This window comes from Vicugna pacos, chromosome 5, assembly GCF_048564905.1.
Source record: "Vicugna pacos chromosome 5, VicPac4, whole genome shotgun sequence".
Classification (NCBI taxonomy): Eukaryota; Metazoa; Chordata; class Mammalia; order Artiodactyla; family Camelidae; genus Vicugna; species Vicugna pacos.
In genome coordinates, this window is record NC_132991.1 from 19964682 (window position 1) to 19983280 (window position 18599).

Sequence of the window (18599 nt, forward strand, 5' to 3'; positions counted from 1 at the left end):
TTTAATAAAGATATATTTATACAAGAATGAGATTAATCAGACTAGGTCTTAAAGACCCAGTAGGACAGATGATGGAGAAATGGACTAGAAGTTATAGGCCTGAAAAAAAATATTTAAGAGGCATAAAATTGATGGAAAGAGCAGACAATAAATATCGCAGACTCTACCTACTGGGAAGCACTGCAAGTAGTGTGTTCTCTGTAACTAAACATTAGTAAATGGCAAAGAGGAAAAAAAGCACCGTGGGTTATGCTTTTAAAATTTCCATAGGACAAGATTGTGAAGACACCCTCCTCTAAACTTACAGATTGTTGCAAAGTAAAATCTTTTGAAAATTAGTTGGTATTGTGAGAAGTAAACAGGAAACATATACAATGACACCTAAGGGGAAAACCATGAGAAGAAAATAAACAGAAAAATTAAAAACTAAGTTAAAAAAGAAGTTGACTAAGAAGGAAGGACCCATCTCTGAGGCACATGCACACATGTGTGCACACGCACACGTGCACACACCCTCATGCATGAACATGTGAAAAATAAACTGAGTCTGCAGGGAAAAAAGTAAATCGGGAGTCTAGGCCAGAAACATGAAGATCCCTTTAAGAATAAAGGTTAAAAAAAGAGAAAAAAAATTAAGATGATTATCTGTAGGTGGTTCTGTGTATCAAAAGAAAACACTTTGAGTCGAATAAAGAGTTCTTGAAGAAAATTAATCTCAGCTGAAAACAGACTGTCGTAGGTAGATAAAATTAGTAAAAATGTATGTGCATATTTTACAAGATATTTTAATTAGAATTAGTTTTTGTTTTGTTTTCTTAAAGTCCTGGGAGAAATGTTACAGAGAAAGGAAAATCTGTTTGGTCTCAAACTTATCCTTGACAACATCGCATACCAGAAGGCAGTGGGTCAGGTTCAACCTAATTTTGGAGGAAAAGGAAACGACCCAGAAATGTACATCCAGTTGAGTCGATATTCTTATTTGAAGGCCTTAGAGAAACATCTGTATTTATGCAAATGCTCAGCAAATATATCGCACAGAAAGGCTTTTTGTAAGTATGCTTCATGAAATACATGAATGGGATAAGGCTTCAATCAAAATAAAGAAGTTAAGGGTGGAAAAATCATATAGTAAAAAATAATGAATTTTAAGAAGAGAAATATTAAATGTAAAAACAGTTGAAAATATTACAAATAATTGTGAAGACAAAACATGTAAAAATAATAATTCATATGAAGTATTTTTTAATAAAACCACAAAGTGTATTAACAAAGACTGGGAGGGTGAGTTAATTAGGGGAATCTAAGAATGTTAAATTCCTCAAGTTAGAGAAAAAAGAAGACTTATTTTTAAATTCTGTATTTAATTCTTTTTAGAGTATTTTTTTAAAGTTGAAAGCATTTACCAGTAGAATAATAATTTTCAAACCCAGATTGAGAAATAAAACCAAGCAGTAGAGTTTCCACAGAATAAGCAAGAAATTGAATAAAAATAAGTAACTAAATAAAAGCATGAGAAAGACCCAATATCAAATATTTTAATGTTATGATGTTATATTTTAAAAGCAGGATAGAGAAATTAAATTTAAGCATGACTCTAAAACAATGGAAGAAAATTCTCTAAACCTATAACTGGTTTTCTCTAGTTTTTAAACTTCCTATGCATGTTTTTTTCTTCTTTATATCCATTTTCTATGTTTTCTAAAATGACTATTTTTATGATAAAAATAAGCAATACAGATTATGACAAAATAGTGAAAGGAGAATATTAGCTTCATGTAATGTCACTTTGGAGAGAAGAAAAGGAGAAGCAAATGGGGAGAGAGATGATGATTTTACACTAAAGAGTAAGAAACCAGGGGTTAGTTACCAGTATGGGTAAGCGCAGTGATTTCTGAAATTATAAGCCAGAGGAGCTAAAGATGATTAAAATGTAGGTAAACTAGGAGAGAAATGCCATCTTCACAGTTACTGAGACATCACAGCCAGTGTGTGAGAATATGTGAGTGAGTGAGTGTGTGTGCGTGTGTGTGTTTATACGCTGTCATTATTGTTGTGTTTACATAGATTTCCACAAGCATACCACTGACACTTGTAGCCTGCAGAGATGGAGCTTACTCCTGTCTGAAATCTCATTAGCCAGTTATTTCCTACCTGACTTTTGACATTATTCATTGCAAAATGTTGTATCAAAGCAGTCAAGTCATTCTAAACTCAAACTCTGTGTATTGCTTTTTTAAGGATCTCCATAAACAGCCTCATTTCAAACTTCTGAATTTTATTCTAAACTACATTTCACAGTTTATTCTGTGTGTGGAAAAGTATTTTCTCACTTGTAAGTTTTTATATTGTTGACCTGGATACTTATGGTTTTCACTACTGACATTATATTGTGAAAGGCTAAAACAATTATATTATTGGTTCTCCAAGCCACTGCAGCATAAATAAGCTGGAAATCAACTTATATCAGGAGGCTCATAATTTATGTATTAAAACGGCAAAAGAAACTACAGCTGATAAATTATCCTGGAGTGAATAAATGACTAAAGTATCAGGACTGCATTGCTCAAGTTCACCGATACCTTATGAGCCCCATGCTAAAGGGGCAGAATCTCCATCAGAGAGAATAAACACATTCTAAGCATAGAATTTATCAAATAGGCCATCTTTAGTAGCAATTTGTCTTTTGATTTTTGATCACTTTGGATACAAAAAATGATGAGATTCCCTAGAAAATATCTGTTTTTCAGAATAAATTGCAGCCACTTAACTGTAACAACTGCTAGAGAAAAGTTAAACCAGAGAACTCATTTCATTTATTTTTCTTTTTTTAGACAAGATACAGGCATCTCATGGTACAAGTATATGTCCCTGAGCCTCTGGATGTAACATCAAAAGCTAAATGGTTTTTTTTTTTTTGAAAAAAAACTGCTTCTGTATATTTTTAATTATCTTTATCTTTGCTGAACAAGTTAATTTTCTGGATACACTAAGTTAGAAATAGATTTGGTAGCAGAATTGAAAAATAAACCATTTTTGGCTCTTTCTGTTGCTGTTTTTCTCGTAATCAAAATACATGGAAAAATCAATTTTTGCCATATTACCCAGTAATCATCTTCATAAACAAGTGCTGGAGTCTCTCCTCCTTTACAAGTTATAATTCAAGGGACCCTATTTAAATAATGACTCTAATCTACATTAAATTTGAATACATCTTTTAATATTGAGAAAGCCATTGTTAAACTGACAACACCTGGAATGGGGTATAAGGTGAAGAAACTGGTTAGCTTTATTTTGCTCTACTCTACGTGATTTTAATTATCTTAAATTTTACTCTTTGAAGTAAAACCACATGAAAAAGTTGAATCTGTAAATAGTAGTAGTATTCTTAGAGACAAATAAGATTTTATATCCAGAATATCGGTTCAAAGATATGAAGATGAGAGAGGATAAAGAAAAATTAGCAATATTTGTTTATGTTTCCTTCATCACATGTCCTAATTTTCCCTGTTAGGGATTTGGAAATTGTGGGCATTTTGCATATTACAGTTCATCTGTAATACCATAATTTACATTGAGTGCTGAACTTCTTCATATGAGTCATAATAAAAATGGAAAGTAACATCCTGGATGAAAAGTGCAAGGTTAAATAAAGCTCAACCTCAAGAAATAACAAAATAAACATATAATCAAACAAAACAAAATAAAGCATAATCCTCAATGACATCAAAATGACCACAAATAAAACATATTTACATAAATGAAAATGGCCCAACTTATGCAAAACTGTACAAGTTTCTAAATGAAACTTTTCCCCTTAGTAATGACTTTTTAAACTACATAGGCACTTTACTAATACCAAATTTCTGTAATTCATGCTTCATCAAAGCTAAAGAATTCAAATAAAATCTTGGGAATGCCATGATTTTGATGACGAGGGGCCCTTTTTTTTTACTTAGCTGTTCCAGCTTTAGAGTCATTTAATAGTGGGAGACAGAACACAGCCCTAGATCAGCAGTTCTGAACAAGAGCGATACTGTTCCCCAGAAGACCTGACAGTGTCTGCAGACGTTCTGGTTGTTGCAACTCTGTGTGGTGCTGGTAGTGACTAAGGGGACAGGGGGCGGGGACGCTTTAAGTACCCTACTCTGTAGAGGACAACAAAGAACTGCCTGGCTCAACATGTCAAAAGGTTCAAAATCCCTGCTTTGGATGGAAAGGCATTTGGGTAGGAAGGAGAATTTACTACAAAGCTTTCATTTTTATGAGCTATGTCCCATCAAAGCTTGAAGGAATACTTCAGGAGGTATTTTGGAAATGGCATTTATACAGAATGGTCAACTGCAGAGGAGAATTATACACCTGATTTTCTAGCATCTATAGAAGGAGCTGGAACTACAGAAATAGAGTTTGAGTAGTTGACGAAAATATCTTTGTCCTGTCAATACTGACAGCAAAGTAACAGCGGCTGGAAAGACTGCGGGCTCCAGTGTGGTCCTGGGTGAACCCGTGCAGGTGGTGAAGCTCACTGTGAAGTAAGGACCACATGTAGGTGGCGGTGCGGGTTAAACGGCACATCCTAAGCTCTCCTGACTGTAGTGTTCACCAGTGTGCCAGAGAGAAAATAGGCCATTGATGCCAGACCCCGGGTGTTAGTTGGTGGGCTGTATATCATATATGATTTGCTAGACACTTATACTAATGCTAGTTGTATCAAGATCACTCTGATCTGTGTATTCTGCCTCTCCCAAATAATAATTTCAGTCAGTCACAGTCACAAGGCTCTGATATACAAAGACCCCTTCAGATAATATAGCTCAATGGTAAGTCCGGTAAATCAGACCCTCCTGCCTTTCCATCTCTAGTTGAAAACTCTTGAGTAGGTACACGAATAACCATCCCACTTACCAAAAAAAAAAAATGTCTACATTGCATCTAATGGCATCTGAGTTTTCCATAAAGCATGCTCTTTGAGGATGGGAAAGTGCAGGAAGAGCTTTGGCTTATTTCAACACAGTTGTCATACTGCTGTGTATGTAATCAATCTTTCTTTCCATTGCAACACGGAGTCTATGGTGAGCAGTGTAAGACAGAGGAAAGGAAAAGGTAAGGGCCACGTATCCTCTTCAAGACAGAAAATGCCTTCTCTGCTGTGAATTGAAAAACGATGCCATGAAGTCAGTCCCACCCCACAGAGTATGTTGGAAGGATGTAACAGAAATTGTCTCATGTTCACGGAAATCGTTTCCTAAGAATACTGAACTCCATAAAGAAAACAATTTTCTTCTTTTTAAAAACTACCCAACACAATCACTTAAATATGTAGAATTTCATTTAAATAAGTCAGTCAACAATTTTTTATAAAGTATTTAACACTTCATTATAGAAACATAGGCAAAATGACTATTATAACCAAAATGAAAAATACTGTTCAATTTAAAAAATGTACTTAAACAAGAACCTGGAAAAGTTTATGATATGCATAACATTGTTCAAGCAAAATTGCACTAGTATTACATAAATCAATAGTTTATAAAGGCCTCAATATGGCAAAGTTTAGAAATAGGTAGTATGCATGCACATAGTACAACAAAAAGTTTCTTTATAAAACAGCAGTTTTTTTTAATGCTTGTACAAAGGGATAAAGAGCAACCACAAACATATTTCATCTGTTAGGTTAATACATTATGACAGCGAAAAGTCAGTCATGTCTATCAGAGGAACGAAAAGCCCTCCATACCTTGTGAATAAATCTTTTGTGCCTTTAAAGATATTTGTATAAAAATGCTATACTTCTTTTTCATACAACTTAAATAAATCGTACTTGTTTGGATCGAAATTGGAAAACAAACAGACAAGTGAATGGGGTCCATGTGTTCTGCATAACCAGAAGAACTCAGAGTACCAGAGGGACTGGTCAGCACGTATACTCTCCACCTTTGATTACAGGCAGATCCTTGTTCTTCCATAACTGGGAAAGTCCTTGAAGGATATATTTTGGATAGGGCAAACAATCCAATAGTCATACTGTATGTTGAAAATATTTACCGATTACTCTGTACCACAATGGCTGTTTGCCTCTTCTTTTTGACCTAGCAAAGAGAATGCATTCCCGTAATTGAAATTCTATCATCAATTTGTGTGCTTATATATTACTCTTTAGTGTTCTGTGTGGTAAGGGGTTGGGTTAATCTTCCACAAAATGCACGTGACTGTGAAGAAATTCCTAAAACATGAGTGCCCACTGCCCTGTTGTGCTCCAGCTGGCTATTGACCTCAGGACGAAGGGAAAACAAAAGGTCTTATCCCATAGCAAATGTGGTCTTTCCACTTTTGATTATATTTTTGCTATGTTCTACCACCTAAATATAACTATTGTTTATAATGTGTATACTTTTAGTATATCACAATAGAGTCCACTAAATTTTGGAAAATGTAGTCATATGTGTTCATGCAAATTATTAATTTTCTATACTTTTAAAAGGTTTTCATCAAAATTCTCATCTATCACTTGGCAATCTAACGCTAATTTCAAAGCAGGTGATGCTGAACTTGTGAGGGCTACGTATTTTCAGCAGTCTGAATCAGTCTTAATGGGCACAAAGAAGAGAGTTGACCATTCAATCATTCTTCCATCAATCTAAACAGAAAATTAAGTGACACTGTATTACAGCTTTCAGACCATATGATGAAAAGTGCAGAGATTCTCTTTGTGGATTAAGTAGAACCAAAATCGTTCATATAAAATAGATTGCTCATATTCACACTATAAAGGAATATGTTGTTTTTAATTTTAACAAATTCAAAGGTGTGTCATATCAGCAGCATTGTTGTAAATTGTACGGTAGTGCAGTTCTTTTTCATAAAAATACCATACAAATGGTCAATCAATAGTCATCAGCAAAAAGGAAAACCCAGAAAACTCAGAAAACAACTAACCAGAAAAAAGATAAAGAAGGAGGTAATGCTGATGCCAAAACAAGTATAATACTGTTGGAACATACAAAAGTAATCCTTATATTTTGTACATTTATACAGCATATAAAAGGTATCGCTGATTATGCCACTGTCTCTCTTATCCCAATTTCTATTTTCTTTGGAAGCAGTTCTTTCCTTTCATCAACACTTCCTAAGGAGTTTCGACAGTTTTGCCCATCCATATACAATTTCGCATATACCGGATTGGAGTAATTTGTTGGCTAAAGGAGAAAAATAAATAAATATAGTTTTATTATCTGTTTTCAACACATTAATCTGTTATTTTCTATGATGTCTGTCTTTTAATGTTATCATTTATATTCAATGCATTTAACTCACTAAATAGTAATTAGATACATGTAATTTAAATTCTGTTCATAGACTTTAGTTGACTTTACAATAGTACGATATAACAACATAATTGTATATTTTTCAAGTAACTCATGACCCTAAGGGGAGCTTTGACAGAACATTAAAAAACTGAAGAAATCTTCATGAAAGCCATATTCACTGACTTTACTTAAAAGCATAAAACATTAAACCAAATTGTCTTATTTCCAGTCCATACGTTTCCTTTTCTTATTGCTATTTCAGTGGTAGGAAGATGTGTTTACAAAAAAGTCATCTAATTGCTCGGTTCTCATAATTTTTCATTAAGTATGAACTTAAAAAATAAAACAAGGAAAAATGAAAGTAAAATACATTATTGTATAACTTTAAAAAGTAAAGACAACATTTTTGCTTCAAACAACCTATATTTGCTTATTATTGGAAATACTTTTGCATTCTTCCAAAGAATTGTGAAGGACATAGTCATCTTAATTTTTATAGATATTTATAGCATTTTGAGACATACAGAAATGATCTCTTTCATTTAAAAAACATATACAATGTTCATTATTTTAATAGTTGAAACTTAGCCTGAGATTGTTGCCTAGTCGTTTTTTTAAATTTTGTCTTTGCAAAACAGAATGTTAAATCTTAGTTATAACAAAGACACATTGTTTTTTTGAGCCATGCAAGTGAGACAAACATAAAACATGAGAATGAAAAACAGATGGGAAGTAGGTAAAGGTTGCGAACACTCAGTCCTAGGGATCTTGACACCCTTTTTTAATCCATCTTCTGTCTAACCTGAACCATTTAACTTAAGACAAAGCACCTTGCTCAAGGAACTAGTTACTTAAGTTTTTTTTAAAGAATGGTTTCATTACACCATTTCTAACTTCTCAATACGATGTCACATTTTGTATTATATTTTTATTTAACTGGATATCAAATTTGTATATACCAAACAAAACATCATCATAGAAAATAAGTAAAACTAAACATAAATTTAAACTATTCGGTTTAAATGTCTGACTAGATATTTCTGTTCTAAGAATAGCAAATGCTCGTGTTTATTGCTAAGGAGTTTTAACATTTTCAAATTCAGGAGCAGAGATATTTCTAAAGTAATAACTTGCCAAAGAATAACATTTTATATAATCTTGCATAAGCAAGACACATAACATAAGCCCTCAATTTTAACGCAGTTTTGCCATCTCTTGTTAATTAAAAATCATTAAAGAAAAGCCTCTACATCTAGTAATCATCTTTGATTATGAGGGGTTCTGCGATGGAATGGAAAACGAAATAATGAATTTTCTTCTCTCACCCCAGCAGTTAGTGGTCCTTTCAAATCAGAGTTTAGGTAGATGGGCGGCGCTGTGTGTGGAAGCTTGAAAGCACTGGACCCTCCCCCTATATACCTGGCCTGTATGTAAACAGAGAATTTTAGTTTCTGACCTAATATCATGGAACTGTTTTCACTGACATAAACTCATGTTCAGTCATAACAATAACATAAAATACACTCTTCAGCCCTGGGGCATCAATAGTGTGTTCAAGGTAGTTTCAATAACTTAGAAAGAACTATTAATATTAGATCAGTGATTCACAGGTAAATATTTCTATTAGTCCAGCTTACTGATAGACACACCACACACCTAGAAACCTCCATTCATTTATGGTTACTTAACTTCATTCTCTCTCCCCTCCCAAAATCGTATCTTTGCTAACAGCTCTGGGAAAAATAATCAGCCTTCCCCACTGAAGGTTTGTTACTTTGGAAAGTTCTGATTGTAACCCATTCTGGACACTCAACTATCTGACTGGTTGTAATTAAACTTTCATCACCATTCTATATTTTTAGAAAATAAAAATAAAATTTAAAATTAGATAAATCAAAACAAGTATCTGTTTTGGGGGGGAAATCTGACTCTCCAGTTTAAACCAGATTAACTAGTGATCAGATTGGCTCACTGATCTCCGTGCAAGGGCAATGACTTTAGACTTTCCTGGGTCTCAGGGCACAGCCAATCTGGTACACTCATATTCAAGATAGAGTATTTATTAGTGATCCAAAAGGAAAAAAAAAACTAGGTAAAAAGTTGAAAAATATGAAAATATCATGAACATACATATTTAAAAAAATCTCAGCTATCAACTCTTAACAATGAATGATCATAAAGTTTGGGAAAGGGGCAAAGGTCTCAGGAAAAGATTTAAACTACAAAATCAGGTCAATATTGCCTTTTTATTTTCCCCCACAAAGGTCTCATTTAGATCATATTGAAAATACTCTAAGTAAAGATTGAGATGAATATGTCTATAAAACCAGTAGGTACTAATTCCTCTTCTTAAAACTCTTCAAACTATTCTATGATTGCCTCTGTAGACAAATCTCTCTTTTATTTACTTTATTATTATTTCATTTCTTCTGATTATAAGGTACCATTGAAGTAGAAATTTTATCTATTTTGAAAATAATGAAAATATTCTACAAAAATCTTCCTTACATACAATGCAACTTATATTTGATTGCATCATGAATATATCAAACCACTGTAACCCAGTGAATCCTCTATGAAAAACATTTCATCATTAGGTTGCTTTGGTGTGGCCCTCTGCTTCTCAAAATTGTGTTCTCAAAATTACACCTATTAGGCCTAGATGTATACGCTGCAGTTACTTCTTACTTCTTAGGCAACAATTCATATTTACATTTCAAACATCAGGAACCAGCTAGAATCAGCCATCTAAGTCACACTTAATGTGATTTTGATTAATCAGTCAGAAAATTGGTAAATAATATTTACTGTTATTTACTAAATACATTAAAAATATATTTGAGGGCACTGAAGCATAGTCTTATCTTCCTAGAGTAAATATGAAAGAAAATTTAAACGGATTATTAAAAAGCTATTCCTTGTAAGTACCCAAAATTGGCTTACAACTCTCCTTCTTATAAAAAATGTATAAAGTATGTCCTCATCCATTCATATTATATTTATGGACACTGTATTTATTTCTAAGAAAGAATTCAAAGAATATGAGAAGCCTATTATTCAAGATGTCTTTCTCCTTTCTACATGAATTATCAAATAACCATTTGCATAGTATGTACAGTCTTTCAATTTCAAGTAGAAAACACTGAAACTTAGGTTCCCATAATTTATTTTATAAGCAATTTCAAAAGTAGGAGTTAGCAACTGAATTAATAATTTATAGTAAGTATAAAATTATTTTTAGTTAGGAAAAAAATTATACAGTACCCTCTGATGGTATAAAAATTGACTCATGCAATAATGATTGATTTCTTTTCATAGAAATAAATACTTCATCAATTTCAGACCATCAATTTCAGGCTTAGGAAGTCTGGCCATGGATTTAGAACTAGATTGATAAGTGGGATCCTATTTAATTTCTATGGGAACAACTGCTGCTATAAGAGCAAAACCATGTGGTCACTGTGATTATTTAATATAAAGGTACATTTTGGACAAAATACCTTTAGTATATCAGAAAACAAATAACCTTTTAATAAATGAATAAGATAGGAAAAAATCATTCCCTACAAGCAAACTGATGATGTTCTTAATTCATAGTAAAATATTCTATAATTATCAAAATATGAAATATAAAAATATAAAAATATTCAGGTAATACAGTGCAGTGAATCTATGCAAGTTTAATTTATCTAGACAGTTGTATCATTTATCTATTTGTCTTAAAAGCTTCCAAACTAAGCAATCAGTAATATGAACTAACAGAAACTAAAAAATAGACTGTGCATTTTTAGGCTATATATATATCAGTGATATATCTCAAATCAATAGGAAGGATATTGTAGCAGGTAGAAAGATATTGTTTAAAAGTGATCACAGACAAATCTAAGGACATAGCTTAGTAAACTCTTCAATGAAACATTATTGGAAATTAAATACTTATTTTGGCAACAAAATGCTGTACTCTTTTCGTTATTAAAAATAAATCAGTAATTTTATACTAGGCTGTATATTTAAATGTGCCAGCACCTCAACACATTTGAATACAATATTATTTTAAGTAAACTATATATGTTTATAAAAGAAGTGAGTAAATAAATATTACTTTCTAAAACATGTTACAGTAACTTTATTCTTGAGGTGAATGCCTCTTAAAGTTCTCTATTCTAACTTCAGATAAAAGAAATAGTGATGAAATTCAGAATCATATTATAAAGAAATGACTCAAGAACAGTAGTGCTCACAGGCCATCATCTTAAAATATTACCTTTGTTGGATCTACCATAAAACTAGGGTCTAAAAGACCTCCATCACTGTGATCATGGTCCACCTCATACATGTTATAAGACGGATTGCCGATTTCTACATTTATTCCACCATTGATAATAGGTTGTCTTCTTATAGTTTTTGTTCTGGAATATGCAAACATTGTGTGAGTTGTCTAAATATCACAATATGGTGTATGAAACTATCATATTTGTAGCTTTAATGACTAGTTTTAATATAACTGATGAAAAGTTCATAAACAAAATACATTGGAAAAAAATGACATTTACTGAGTCACAGAGGAACAAAAACAAAAATATTAATGTGATAAGTTTTTTTCCCAATCTATTTGGGTTTAACAATAAAAAATGCACTTGGAACATATTCGTTGTAAATAGCAAATACCAAATTCATTGAAACCAAATATTCACTAATCAATTACCCTTTTAAAATCAACTTTTCCCCTTTTGTTATTAAAAAAATCCCTAAAAAATGGTGATAAACTTTGAAATTGATTGTTTTCAATCCCTAAGTCACGTGGCTACAATCGTCTTTTACATAATTCAAAAACTGATTCAAACTCTAGGTTCCAGATAATAACCTCCCTTCAACCCATTCCTTATAGACCTTTAGAGCTGCATATTCACATAAGTTGAAATAATACTTTCAGAAGTATATAAAGTAAACAGATGCATAATTTGTGAATGAAACGCACAATTCATGACATACAATGCATAGTCATTATCATTGTACTGGTGTTACTAATCTTACACATTAGTATAATAAAACGCTCTTTGAGATTCTTGTTGTTTCAAGGAAAAACTACCATGAATGCAAAATTCTACTGAAATTTTAATATTTTCCCTTCTTATTTTTGTTGGAATATATAAACAAAGCCATTCCATCAACATAACATAAGGGGAAGGCTGTCTGAATTATTATCACTTAAAATGAAATAGAAGGATAAAATGGTTTGAAAAACATAGAATATTGCAGTTGGAATAAGTAAATTGTATTTTAAGAAATTTTTAAAAATCACTGTTTCTGTAACTGTTTGTGTAATTTATTTACTGTTAGTCTAGAACATTGTATCTTACCTTCTTTTCCTTTTACAGAGCACTAAACCAATTACCAGGGTGGTTATCAAAGTCACCAAGAGGACGAGAGGCACAATGATGGCTATGCTTCCTGAAAAAGAAGCAAAAGAAGAGATGAACACATAAATAAAATGAAGTCAAGGTTAATAGAACTGAATACTTTATTACACCAAATCGTTTGACCATTGACATAATAAAAATAAAGCTCAGCCCAAATGTCTATATTCCTAGTTCATAACTACGTTACTGAAAAATCACTTTCCTTTTAATCACACTTGATCTGCTGGAAATGTTTCTTTAGATACCTTTCACTTATATGTTACAATGAAAGACTTTGAGGTTAGAAATACTGACTTCTTTATCAGTCTGATCTGGTTCTCACCACGCACATTTACTTGCAATAATGTAAGTAAATAAACTGGGACTGAACACACATTTCCACAATTTTACCGGCCACATTTCCACCCTTAGTTTTATTCCTTTAGCTGTAAATACTCTCTGGCCATGAGTACATGTGGCAAGTTAGTTGGCAGCCCAGCAAAACAAAAGGGACATCAGTGTTGGATTTGGATGGACACAGGCATAAACATCAGTTTCACGACTTACATGAAGTGAGACTTAAAAGTTGAAGCTCATGCACTTCACCTGTTAAACAGACACAAAGACCTACCACACGGGGCTCTTAGCTTGATTCAACGAAAAAAAGGGGCAGACAGGATTCTCTTTCTCAAGTTCCAACTCCAGAGCAGTTTCAGCAAACCATATCTCGGGGTTGGTTTATATTGCAAATGCCCATTTCCCCCTTTTTTCACTTATTTATAATAACGATCTTAGGTTGTATCACTTATCTTCAAAATGGAATAAAAGATCTATGGAACAGAGTTTCAAAAGCGGTCAGAGAAATTGGGTCTTAGTTTTTATGCACCTGAACATTTGGGAGAAGCAGAACTGAGAAGAATCTCTGCCCTGCCCTCCATTTCTAGGTTGGCAATAAGAGCAGTCACTATTTTTTCCCCCTGAAGAAGAAGGAGACAATACCTCTTTGCTGATAATGGGCTCCACAGTAGGAAACACCTAGGGTCATATATCACTGACACAGGAAAAAAAATGAATGTAAGGGTTGTCTGATAACAGGAGAGTATTAAGTAGCTCTATCAAGTACCTAATGTTAGTGTTTCCAACAGACAAATATCTAATGCCCCTAAAACAAAGTCTTTTGTCTGTTTGAAATAAGCATTTGGTTGGTTCTGTCAAGTCAGCTTAATCATTGGCTAAACTAAGGAACAAAGCAACACCCAAACTAATAGAAATTTAATGTGGGGATCCTGCATGGTTCAGGAATAAAACATTAAGAATCATTAGACATATTAATTTTCCTCTGCATATACATGTGCATATAAAAATACTGTGACAGTAATTAATGGTAATATTAAGCAGGAAAGGCAACTGCTTAGGGACTTCAAAGTAGAAACACAGATCAGTTTTAATAGCTTTAGCCAAGAGGTATCTGTGTGAGGTCATCCATATTGGAGATTATTTACCAAAATACCAAAAGGTCTTTATTAAGGAAATGTCATGTATAAGATAATCTTTCAACTTGGAACTTCAAAAATAACTTGTCTAAAATAACCAAATATTACATGCAAGAAAAAATATGGCTTGCCTTCTTTAGTCAGTTTCTAAAATGTAAAACATTTTATTTTTTCATATTGTTACCAGGACTGTATACCACTTAGTGAGTTTGATATTGCATTACCTTCTTGGTTTTGAGAAAGTGAACTTTATATGAATGTGTAATTTATTAGTAATTAATGGAGGTAGAGAATCTGGCACCTTAGATAGTAATTAACATTTGTTCACAAATTTTAAATATCAGTGAACAGCTTGGTTTCTTCATAAACTGACTTCAACTGATTGATCACGACTTTATAAATATCCTCACTTCATTATTTATCTTTTTAACTGCTAAAATTTGTGGTGAATTGGTGGGTGTGAAACACTTACAACACTCGTTTTAAGGTATATAAAATTATTTTCCCCTCAAGGCAATTATAAATTATTTAGAAAATTAGGTTTTATTTGTTTTACATAGTTTCTTTACTCCTATTAGGTAGAAATGCTGTTAAGTATGCATGCTAGAAAACTAACAACTTCGTTTTTCTTTTTCCCATCACAGATAGCAATTTCCGTCCCTTTGTTTACAGCACTCTGTTTAAGAGCCTAGCATTCTAATATGTTTATATAACCTATCACGGTAACTGCGGTAACACTGAGTGTAGCCAGTAAATAACACAGGGTAGCAATTTGGCAAGCTTTTTTTGTAAAATAGTTCATATTCATGGAAACAACTAGGAACCACAGATATTTTTAGAATATAATATAGGTATTTATCAAAATACGTGTTTTTCCCAAGTAGTATATATAGTGGTAAATATCATATTGTAACAAAGTCTACCACAGGTGATTTTTTTAAACAGTACATTGTTGGTGGACTGTTCTAAGCTAATTTAAAAAAAAGTGCACTTTGAACTTGTTATACATGGAGGGATGTCTAAATAGCCTTCTCCACTGCCATTCTCTATTTTTTGTGGCTTTCTTTTGCTTTCTTCATAGAACCAATCAAGACTCACAATTATTTTCTAATGTTTACTTATTGGTTTGCATTCTTGTTCAACAGCTACTTACCCCTCTAGGATCTCAACTTCCTCAGAAGAGACACTGTCTTACTCATTGATTTATCTCTGGGATCTAGACTTTGCTTGACACTTAGTAGCGGCTCAATAAATACCTTTGCTTTGGGAGAACTAGGACAAAGGCATTATTTTGCTGCATTCTGTTCTATATGTTTGCAAGCTTGTAATTCCTTGATACAACGTAACTACTTTTATTCTGTTTTAAAACATAATGATATAAAGGAGTAAGGAAAAGGGAAGACGGGAATAATCCCCTAACAGATATCAGATTTCTGCTGTCACTACAGTAAAACAGCGTCACTACAATACTGCCCCACAAGTGCTGAGTATATTTTTTTCCTCCTTAATTTAGCAGATATGAATAGCATAAATTCAAACACCGAGCATCTGCTTCCTTAAAACTTTGGGTAAATTTAAAATAGGAGTACATAATATTTTAATTTTCAAAAATTAAAAAAAAAATTCTATTGAAGTACAGTTACAATGTGTCAACTTCTGGTGTACAGTACAATGTTCCAGTCACACATTATAATAAGTATTTAATCTTCCTTAGTTCGAAACTCTTCAAAATAACTTCAGAAAAGTCAGATAAACTCTTTCAAGTGTAGCTAAGCAGAAAGTCCTGGGATAATAGATCTGCTTGATTCCACAGGCTGATTTTTAGATACTTTAAACAGCAAGGGCCAGAAAACATGAGAATTACTACTCGGAGATGATTAAGAAAGCTGTTTGTCAGTTAGGAAGGGAAGTCCCTGTGCCCGCTGACAGCAGACAGGCCGGCAGAGGCAGCGCAGTCCTGATGCTGCCACAGTCCAGTGACCATGGACTGCTTCACTGGGAATGGAAATGCAGGCTTGAAAACACATTCCTAAAGTATCCACCTGTCTGGCTGAGCAGACGACTTCTGCCCAAGTTTGGGGAACAACTGAAAACCATTCAAAACCACTGGAGTTCACCTGAGGGAATGAAAATAGCCCTTACCTTAGGAAGGGTCAGTTTAACTACCGTTTTTCTCCTTTCAGTTACTGAGGCAAGTTTCGCTAAGCACAAATGTCGGATGGTAAGTACCTTTTAATTGAGTCATTATTGGGTCAACTTTGCTCAAATCTGAGATAATTTGACATTTGCATGGCTAATAGCCCTTTCAATGTGCATTGATACTTCCATTAAATTTAATGACTTTAAATCAGTGATGGAAGAAAGAGCATCAGAATCTTTGGAAAAAGGGTTACAACTACTTGCAACTCCTCCTTACATGTGACAGTCCCTCGTTTAGAACTGTCTCTTGTAATCAGAGGCATCTTCCTCATCAGGGAGCTTGTTGCTCATGCAAACGGTTGGAGACGCCACCCTCCACTAGAAACATCCGACACTCCTCTCCTCAAACTCATCTTCCAAACACCAAACTTCCCTTGGTAGACGAACCTTACCTTTAAATCGAAAATTCAGTCGACATTCTACTCTATTTGTTTCTTTCCTTCCAGAGTTTTTTATCAATATTTAAAATTGTTTAGACTCTCTAAAAGACTAAGTTCTAATTTATCTAAGATAACTGAGAAATCACCATAAAAGAAAGGCTGAAGCACCGCATCTTCATTAATTCTCAACTTATAACTTCAGTATCTTTTATAGGTTGGTAACTCAAAATGCATTTTTTTTCATTAAGAAACACTCTTAATGATGGTGAGTTTTAGAACTGGTTCACAAAATCATATCAATTAGTATTCCTCTAGACTTATTATGAATAAGATTAGTATGATCCTGGGAAGAGAGAGAAGGGAGCATTTTTCCTTTCCCCCTCCTTTTGCAATATCAAATTAGGCAAGGTATATTTTCCCACCTCTACCATATTTTATGTAACAGTCCTCAAATCCTAATGTCCTATTCCTACAATTTTGTGTCCACTGCTTTGCTAAGGCCCTGCCTTTCCTTCCCAAGGACAACACACCAATTCTAAGGTAAATCCCTAACACTCCATGACTGGAATCACTTATCTCACCTCCCCGAATTCACATACTCATTTCTAGATTATTTATTCTATTTGCCATTCTTCAAAGATGTTCATCCTTACTAGCTCAGGTTAATCTCCAAATGGTGAAACTTTGGACAGTGTCACTTGAAGAATTTCAAGGAACGATAAACTCCTTGGGGGCAGGGGCAATAAACAAGTAGATCAGCAAACTTTGGGAGCCTGCGTCTAAGGTACAAAAATCATACACTTTTGATTTTGATAATGTCTTTCTTTTTTCACAAATTCCATAGTACAATTTTTGTTTGTTTTCATGTACGCTGTCCTACCAGTGGTGAAGGACTAGAGAAAATCTGCTAAGTAAGCATTCATAAATCAGAGAGACTATTTTTTCTCTTCAAGAGTATATTTACACACTTGATAGATATTACAGATTTTTTAAAACTTTTCCACATGTTAACAATAATATGTGTGAAACAGGAAATTTTACTTCAGGCTTTTATTTTGAAAATCTTTATAAAATCATTTAAAGCTGTTGGAAGATACACACACAGACACACAATGCTGATGTAGATGAATTTTCATATCAGGGATCTGGCCTAAGACTACAGCTACATGCACAAAAAACCTTGCAAAACCCTGAGCTATATTTTATTGTGCTTCAAAACCAGTCCTTTAAAGACAAGGAAGCAATAAATCAACTATGATCCTTATTAAAAATTGCTTGTTAACATACTTCACATAGAGACTAACTATTCAAGTTTGTTTTTCCACAACACATTGAAATGGACTTCAAGAAAATAAATACACTGTAATTAAAACATGGAATTATGTTTCTTCCTGGAACAGCCTGATGTCCACTCTAGTATCTGCAGCCTGTGTAGCTGACATACATGTCCTAAGAAAAGCTTCTGCTGGGTTTGCAGACGTGCGTTCTGAAAACGGCCAAAGTCTGAGTAGACCACTCACTGCCTAGGAGAGCACATTATCTGGACCCTGTCACCAGACGAGAGCTCAGTGCTTCATCTTTCAAAAAACACCTGGATTGCAGTGGCTGTCTTGCGAAATTCCATGAAGGAGACTTTCCAAGACTCATTTCCCTCAGTAACAGTATTTAAAAAAAAAAAAAAAAAGCTTTCTATACGATGTGGAACACCCAAGATACAAATCTGAGGAACTCACTTGTGCTGATGTGATCAGACTTGCTGCTCTTTGGGGCTGGCCTCTCACACTGAGTGCCTGACCAGTTGGTGGAGCATCTAGAAAGATA

At 33.6% G+C, this 18599-nt stretch overlaps 1 protein-coding gene across 1 annotated transcript in view; it reads right to left on the reverse strand.

The window, feature by feature from the left end:
• Window positions 1–6962: 6962 nt before the first annotated feature.
• LOC102544705 (low-density lipoprotein receptor-related protein 1B) overlaps window positions 6963–18599 on the reverse strand; it is a 316032-nt gene continuing 304395 nt past the window's right edge. The window contains exons 49-53 of the mRNA XM_072962065.1: window positions 18512–18588; window positions 12668–12758; window positions 11572–11716; window positions 8633–8731; window positions 6963–7196 (exon numbers count right to left, since the gene is read on the reverse strand). Of these exons, the coding sequence (XP_072818166.1) occupies window positions 7056–7196; window positions 8633–8731; window positions 11572–11716; window positions 12668–12758; window positions 18512–18588 (553 nt within the window). The 3' untranslated portion in view covers window positions 6963–7055. The remainder of the gene's footprint in view (window positions 7197–8632; window positions 8732–11571; window positions 11717–12667; window positions 12759–18511; window positions 18589–18599) is intronic.